Source organism: Daphnia pulicaria, chromosome 6 (genome assembly GCF_021234035.1).
Source record: "Daphnia pulicaria isolate SC F1-1A chromosome 6, SC_F0-13Bv2, whole genome shotgun sequence".
In the NCBI taxonomy this organism is placed as follows: domain Eukaryota; kingdom Metazoa; phylum Arthropoda; class Branchiopoda; order Diplostraca; family Daphniidae; genus Daphnia; species Daphnia pulicaria.
Window position 1 is genome coordinate 13419062 of NC_060918.1, and position 8503 is coordinate 13427564.

The 8503-nt window shown below is 41.7% G+C and overlaps 1 protein-coding gene across 4 annotated transcripts; it reads right to left on the reverse strand.

Moving 5' to 3' along the window:
* Positions 1-848: 848 nt before the first annotated feature.
* Positions 849-8503, reverse strand: LOC124341804. Of its 4 annotated transcripts, none has more exons than XM_046794747.1 (3): positions 8385-8503; positions 7665-7855; positions 849-7033 (listed from the first exon to the last, which is right to left on the reverse strand). In XM_046794747.1, exon 3 carries the CDS (start codon positions 3094-3096, stop codon positions 1372-1374), a length of 1725 nt encoding a protein of 574 aa, XP_046650703.1. In that variant the 5' UTR covers positions 3097-7033; positions 7665-7855; positions 8385-8503; the 3' UTR covers positions 849-1371. The 4 variants fall into 3 exon arrangements, with proteins under 4 accessions (XP_046650703.1, XP_046650705.1, XP_046650706.1 ...); XM_046794750.1 differs by lacking the exons at positions 7665-7855; positions 8385-8503 and adding an exon at positions 7324-7441; XM_046794748.1 differs by lacking the exons at positions 7665-7855; positions 8385-8503 and adding an exon at positions 7324-7433.

Below are 8503 nucleotides of genomic sequence, written 5' to 3' on the forward strand. Positions count from 1 at the left end.
CCTGTGCCTAATTTAAACAAGTGAGTGGATTACGGTTAACAATTGCTTGCCTTTTTAAATCCCTCCAATCAGCTCCTAGTTCTTCGAATAGCCTGAATTCTACGAATCTCCTATCGGTTAATGTGCTGCAACAATGGAGCCTTTTACTTCTGCTTCTTCATCCTGTGAATGAAATAGGACCTTCGATTTCTTAATACATAACAAATACAAATGCCATAAGCATTACATCACAATTTCTGAAACTTCACGAGTTTATGCTAAACCTAGCAGCTAGGACAGAGAATCAAAACGAAAAAAAAAAAGAGAGAGAGATTCTATCACAATGCACAATGCACAGACCCCCTCGTACTTCAAATTTGTATTTTAATATATTTACTGATTGAATATATTTACTGAAAGTTTTTTAAGCAATCGAATTTAAACCAACATCGTCGATCGTAAACGTATTTGTGAAAAATTTAGCCAAGAAGGAAAGAGGACTCGACTAGTCGAAATATTTCACCTTTAAGTACCTTTTGGTTGTACGCCATACATATGTAAATAGCTGAATCCAGTGGATGCTCGGGTGGATGCCTGGATGGTATTGTAACCTTGGAGTCTTTGCTCAGCTTTTCCTGAATATCTTCCTGTAATTGTTTGCCAACGATTTCCCGTTGCTTTGCTTGTTTCGGTCTGCGTTGTGAATCAACAGAACAATTATTACATTATGATTTTTAAAAAAAGACAAAATTAACTTTTAGTTTACCTTCTAGGGGGTTAAGGGTCAATGTTTCTCACGAACCTACTAAGTAAATAGGATTACGAATTAACTGCACATAAAGAGATAATGACATGTTACTCATTCTTTCTTAATGAGCAGCGCTACTGAGAAATTGAGCAGCCGAAATTGTATTCAAACATACAGTAATTACTGGACATACATGAATTTGGCAAGCAAACAGAGCGAAGAACAGCTTGATTTTGGCATCTTGGATAAACAAAATGTAATTCAATCAATAAAGAAATAAGGGAAATTGGACCTGATTACTGTTCAGACCTCTGCTCAAGTGAAGCCACGGAACGGCCCTCTGGGCTGTTGAGCGACAATCCGGCTGTACTTACACCACTAGACTGATATTCGACAGTATCCGGCATAGTCGCAGGCTCTTCCGGGCACTTGGAAACAGGTGAATGACAGTGGACTGGATGCTTTCGATTGGAGATCAGAAAAGTTTTTTGTAGCCGGTTCTTCTATTATATTCTTGCGGGATATCAACTTGAGTGCGACGGACTTCCCGACGGTCCGACTCTTCTAGATGTGACAGCATGACTTCGACCAGGTTCCGGCGGTCCTTTAAAGCTGAGTTAAACATGACATTTGTACAGTCGGTATCACCATCGTACCTGTGTGTCACCAGCTCTTTCACTATACCTTTGTTTAGTTTCGTCGACACCCATGTCAAAAATTGGCCCACTCTGTGGACCACAGCTTTTTTCGGCGTAGAAAAAGTCGAAGTTGAACACATAGCACCAGATACTGCGCGTTCTCCCGTCGTAGTCCTCGTGCGGGAACAAAAGAGCGTCGACCAAAGCCGAGAATGTACGAGTATTGGAAAGATGACCGGCGTGATCCAGGGCGAACTCCAAAACTTTAATCCGGGTCTGGATGACAGTGTCACGCAACCGATATTCTCTTAAGGGATCCATGATGAGGTGTAACTGGCAGGGCATACATTCCATCATTCGTCGGATAACTTCCTCATCTTGGCTTTCTCTTACAAAATCAAACAGCCTGTAGACGAGACTTACATTGCCATACATCAATAAAGACATATTGATGGACGGCAAAAAAATTTCACCTCCATCATTATGACACAGTACTAGTCTTTCTTTTCCTTTAACCAGTTTATCCCAGGCACATTTCAAAAAGTGATCGAAATCGTGGTGGAAGTCATTGTCACACGGGAAATCTTCTGCACTCATATCCAAGTACAGCAAGCGATCCCAGTAACTATTATCTAGACCATTGCTGTCGGAAGTGAAGGTCTTGATAAAACTGCACATTTGGGTTCGATCAAAGTGACTCAGGTGGTGACGTGAGAGCAAATAGAGGCCCTTGGGCAGGTCGATATCAAGAAGATGCTTCGTCCATTTTTCGACTCCGTTCACCGACACCATTTTGTTAAAAGTTGTCTCATCCACGATGCGAAGTGTCTCCAGAGTAGTAGAGTCTTGGAAAATTATCTCGTTCAACTGCTGGTATCCGGTAGTTCCCTCCGTGCCATCAACAACGATTTCGGCTAACGTTTCGAACAATTCCTTGTTGTTCCAAATGAAGCGCTTCATTAAGAAAATGAGAGGGCGCTGCCCCATAATTTGTTTGACAGACGCCAAAATCACTCGGAACATTGGCAATTTTAGGAAACGAATGGCAAACTGAGCGGCGTTGTAGATCATTCCATTTGGGCCGACGTAGAAATCTTGCAACTTCTTCAAGGGCAATACCTTCAAGTTCACAAGTTCTTTGAAGAAGACGAGCAGTTTGCGACAGATTTCTTCGTGACCGAAGGCGGCGGCCACGAAAAATGAAGTAAAATCTTCACTATCGCGAAAAACCAAGTCATTGAGCACTTTCTTTGCTGTCTTCATCGCTTTTTCATTGGTTTCAGCAGATGACAAACTGTGGCTAAGCGTTTTCAGTATGCGGTCGACAGCCTCCGTGTCACCGCGGAAGGCAGCTCGGTCGAGCCGGGTCATTCGGTACTGGTCACGGACTAATAGCTGATGCAAATTAGTCGACACAACGTCCTCTTTGTCTAGAGATAGAGATGGCTCGAAATAACGTCGAAACACATCCGGATCCCGTAGGAGCACTACATAAGAAAGTGCCTCCAGCACTTTGTTCCGTCCAAGATTTCGTAGGATGATCACCGTCTTCTCCATTTTGCCATTCAGATGAAACTTTTCGAAATGCGACTCGGTTATGTTGAATGCAGCCTTGAAGAGGTTGAGGAACGAGGCATCGCTGGAGTAAGTGGATGACAAGAGTTCAAGATACTGCTTCAGTTCATTGTCGTAATAATCGTTGCACATAAAGAAGTGAAGCGCAAATTTCATTTGCTTTTCTGCATCCGAGCTTGGTTTTTTTTTAAATTCGCTTCAAAGTCGCCAGGTTCTTTCCCATGAAGTCGAGAACAAGTTTCAGGATCTTCTTCTTTTCTCCTTCATTCCAAAACAAATCATCCAGGTAGATTTGCATGGGGTTGTACAAAATGTGATCAAGAATGGTGTTCATCTCGCGAATACCCATCTCGCACTCGCTTGGATTACTAAAATAGCTAAGGAATCGCTTGTAAGCTTCGCTACTTTGCTCGTAAAAGAATTTGCTACTGACACAAAACAAAGAGGACATACTATTTCGAAGTTTAACCGGCTCGATCATCAGGTCGAGGCAGTCGCAAATGAATTTAAAGATGCTCGTATTCCTCTGATAGACGGGCACTTCCAAAATGTTGGGATCCACAGCGTAAACTGCTTGCCGTTTGTTGATGATGCCACTCATAAAAGTTTTGAAGCGCTCGGGGAATCTGTTCTTGAGGCGTTTGTCAATGATGGTGCGCCATTCTTCATCTTCATCGACTAGCTCCGCTAAAAACGAATCGAAAAACATTTGCACGCCATCGTTTTTGCCTTTATTTTTCGTCATAACGACACTGAAAATCACCTCACGAACGAGGGCCTTATCCAAAAGCTCATTGTGTTTTTCTTCATCTAAAATGAATCCTTGGAAAAAGAATTTCGCCACTAAATACTCGGCCAAGGTTCGATGCAGGAATTGAACTTTTTTTCCGTTATGAAACGTCAAGCCAAATTTGAGTCCGCATTCAGCAATGGCTTTTTCCTCGGCGGCCTTTTCGAATTTTGACTGGTGCTGCGATACTGGTGGACACGAGAGGACTACAATCCCCTGAACGGTAAATATCGTTTCGATGGCCAATTTGGTCAGGTGGAATTCGATCTTCTTCATGAAACCGTCAATAGCGTAGGCCATTATTTGGTTGGGAGCTGACACAGTGATCTTTTCTTGGAGAAACACTCGGCGTTTAGTTTCCATTAATCGTTTGTACATGGTGGCCAGATCGAATTTCTGTCCGTCAAGCAGTTTCTGAATTTCACTTTCGTTTCTATTTTCTTTTATTATATCCAAGAGGTCTGACTGGAAGCACTCGGCCATTAAGCGACACTGCAAAGGGATTCCGACGAAGGATTTTTTCCTTGTCTTTAAGAGTATGAGACACACGTTGGATGAAATATTCGGAAAACTTGCGGATGATGACAGACTTGTCTTCCAGCTCCTTCAGGTTAGTTTCCCTTTCCCAATACTCGGACAGGTAATCAATCTGGTCCTTTTCGGTGAAGTTCTCCAGACTGTAAGCCAGTTGAGATAACTGGAACTGCAGCTGGTCGATCATGTGAGGCCGAGTTGTGACATAGAGTTGAGCCGATTTATTGAAGGTGATGGCTTTCATCAGATGAATCGCTTTCTCTTGAAGTTGACTGCTGATTTCGTCGAAACCGTCAAGCATGACGACTACCCTGTTGTCGCCCATCTTCAGCTGGTGCGTCAGTAAGGAAGAGGCAAATGAATTTTTATCGCCGGAGATGATGAGTTTGTTGACGAAAAAGTCGATGGCAGCAGTATCTTCTTCGGTTGAGTTATTTTCTTTCATTTTGGGTTCAAATTTCGATAGAACTTCGCAGTGATCTACCAAATTAATTCTACTGATCCAGCGAGTCGGCTTTGCTTTCTTGATTTCTTCGCAAAAGTGTGATAATATCGTCGATTTTCCGGTTCCGGCACCACCAGATATGATGACGGCACTATTTTTCCACTTCTTGTCAAAAATTAGGTCGTCCTCTGGAATGTTTGCGTTGACTGAACGATTCAAGATGCTGCTATCCCTTAATTTAATTCTAATCTTCTCCCATATCTCAGCTATTCGTTCTACACTGGCAGACCAAACGATGGCACCTTTGGAATTGACTTTGCATTGGGACATGAGGAGGTTCTTCGAACATTTCATGTCTTCGGCCAAATTCTCCCAAAATTTGCTGTCGAATTCAAACGGTAACGCCATCCGCCTCTTGATGTAGAGAGACCGCTCAAAACGGGTCATGTTGAACGACGGAACAATTATTTTATTCTGTGCCACCAACATTTTGATTGATGACCAATCAAACACATTTTCAGCTTTGTCCGGCTGGATCAGGTCTCTGACGGGCATGTCTTTTCCTTGGAAGGAAATCTTTTTCGACAGAAGAGCGTTTTTGGAACTTTCACTTAGTTTCCCGTAGCTGATGACGTCTTCGTTAATAAGGAGTTGTGAACGGACATTGGTGCCTTTTGGTACGATTAAGAGGATTTTCTTTTCTTCACTATCGGCCACGAGATTCGCGTACTTGTCGTAGCTGATGGGGTTGTGGTCTTCGCAGACGATTACAAGAAGATGATAAGATTTTTCTTTGCTGAACATTCTTCTCAGATCTTGAAGGTCTTCCTTCTTCTGTGCGTGTTTGGATGAAATAACCATGTAGCTGTCAGTGCACTTGAAACTCTTGGAAGGGTCTTGATGGCTGCGATGACTTTGAGAGCCGTGAAATCTGGCCAGTTGGTCGTGAAGTAGTTGATTTTTAATTTATTGGACGAATTCAGAAAAGGTTTCAAACGTTCGGCGATTTCCTGAGTAGCAGCGTCGCTGATTTCTGCGATTTGATTGATTTGAGTTACATAATTAATTAAAACGGAACAGCGGATCTCATCGACCTTTTCTTTAATATCCTCGAAAATACGAATCCCTTCGTCTGATGTCATCCACTGGGAATCTCTGTTCTTGAACCAGTCGAGCATCGTGTTTGAAAAGTGATTGAATTGCACGTCGCTCACGAGTAGGTTGTAATACTTCCCCAGCTCGTTTTTCATAATGGCGTCTAATTCTTCCTCGTTTGGAGTGTTAACAGCAAAGACGAACTTGTCCAAGAAACTGTCGATTTCTTCCTTAGGACCAGATAAACACTGAACTTCCTCGCCAAGTCCGAACTCGTCGTCGAGCTTGAAAGTGCAGCTTTTCCAATCTTCCTTACAGATTAATTTTCGCATGGAAAAATCACGGAGAATTCTTCGTAATTCGTTGGCATCGCTCGACAAATTTTTTCCATAAATGAAATCCGAGTGAAGCCTTTTAGTTGTCAAGTCGATGACTTTTTCCTTTACCAAAGCCAAATGGCAATTTTTGATGAGCTCATGAGTCACAGACAAGCACATGTTTTTGGTTTCACATTCAATTAACTTTTTGGCCAGCGAATATAACTTGGACTTTTTCGACCATTCTGTTAATTTCTTGCGCAACACTTCCGTATTTTTCAATTTGTAACGAACTGGCACTTTTCCTCCCGGCAACTTTTCAAATGACAATATCTTATCGGAAGGATCGTTGTGAGGCACCAACTCAATTCCATAGGCGTTGAGATTAGCTTCGTTGAAATTAATGTTAGTGCAAATGATAACGTCATCGATTTCTTCCGGGCGACGGCCTTCACTTCCATTAAGAATTTCACGGCAATAGGAACGGTAATACTTGGAAACGCTGAAATCTCCGTGATCGTCGTCCAGAAGCGCTTCCGACGTTATCTGATTCTTGGTCTCGTTAAGCTTGTGCTTGGCTTGCAAAAATCGATAACGCCACTGACGGTGGCCGCCACCTGTTGACACTTGATACTTGAATAATAGGTCGTCAAATTTCCCGCCCTGATCGGTGACTTCCGTGCCCAAGTGAAACTGGTATTTGGCAGTCACTCCCCGAAGCAAAAAGAGACTAGACAATTTCAGTTGGAATAAGCTGCCGTGAATGGGTCTGCTAACGGCCTTCGTTTTCGATGGGGTGTTCGATAGGTCCGTAATGGACGAAACTTGAGATGAGATGGAAAGCGGCTTGACCTGCGCACGTAGATCATCCACTTCAAGGTCGTCAGATCCATTACCCATTTTTTAGAAATTCTGTAGAAAGAAATCACTGAATTAATAACAAGTTCAACAACCAGCAATTGTTACTCAACAGAAATAAGAGTTGAAAAAACACTTGGCTACGTTAGCAATATCACTAATAAAGGTAACACTGACTATTTGACTAAAGAACAAACGGTTGATCGACTATGTTTGGATTTAGGAAATTTGGATTTAGGACAGTACACAGAGCTTCTTGAGGGCAAAGCACAGCCAGAAGGGGGAGGGAATCAGAAAGAACTGTTTAGAATTAACTTATTGCGTATTACGACATCTAGTATTACCGTTTTGCAGATAATGACCCAAACGAGCGACAGAAACTGGGTTTTCACGAATGGAACCAAAATGCATAGATTTTTTCTGATTTTGAATATGTGATGTTGATCTTATACTCAGGAGTCAGGAATTATTGTACTCTGAAAGAAGTGATGAAGACACTGTTCAAAAAAAAAGATTCACTAAATTAATCCTCGTAATAAGCCTATACATTGCAATTAGTTCTCCGTATTTTCTTGCCAATGGAAGTTGAGCATTGTGAGCAAGTTGCATAAGAATCAATAGTCGGGGAACGATGCCATGATAATCAACGCCACTAAATAGTGAAAAACGCGACAAATTTTCCTACCTTGAAGCTTGACCAAAGTGTTACATGCGCAGAAAAGTTGAATGCAGGCGGGAGATGAAAAAGAGCGTCCACGTGAATACACCCAAACTCACACGGACTTAATGACGTTGTGTTTTAATGACTGACGTTGGGATTTAATCAAGAGATGAATAAGCTGACGTCAGTGGATTCCCCGATCAAATTTTGTTTATCTGCACTCAGAAATGAAAAACAGGTCATGAAAAGTATTTATGGAAACCATGCAATAAGCAAAAAGAGAAGGTAGCAAGCAACTAGCAATCTGACCTAAATAAATGCAAGAATAAATGACAGAATGTAAGATTCCTACGTAGCAAACTGAGCAAATGCAAGCTGTGCATCTTTCAAATATAAAACAGCAATAATGGTATCACAAAATCTACCCTGTCGATGAAACTGAGATTGTTGCTGATGAGTAATGACAAGCCTACAACCAGCACAAAGAAAACTTGCATCAAACTGCTCAAAGGAAAAGATGAATTTACATAGTGAATACAAGCAGTAACTGACTAACTGGCAAATGCAAACCATGAATTGACTTGGGGCTTATTACATAATAATTGGCTCGTCAAGAACCAAAATTTTACAAGTTTGGACCTGTATTACTGCTCTAAATGAAAGCCTCCATAATCATACTAATTTTAAAAACCGACTTTTCCTTATTAATCTCATCATACTATTTGAGTTCGTCATAGTATTTACCTGCTCAACAGCAGAAAGTGTATCTGACTATCTTTGAAGACAGTGAAGTGTGAAAAATCAAAATAGACACGAGACAACGGTGAAACACCGACGACAACATAAATTTGTTGTAGCAGATT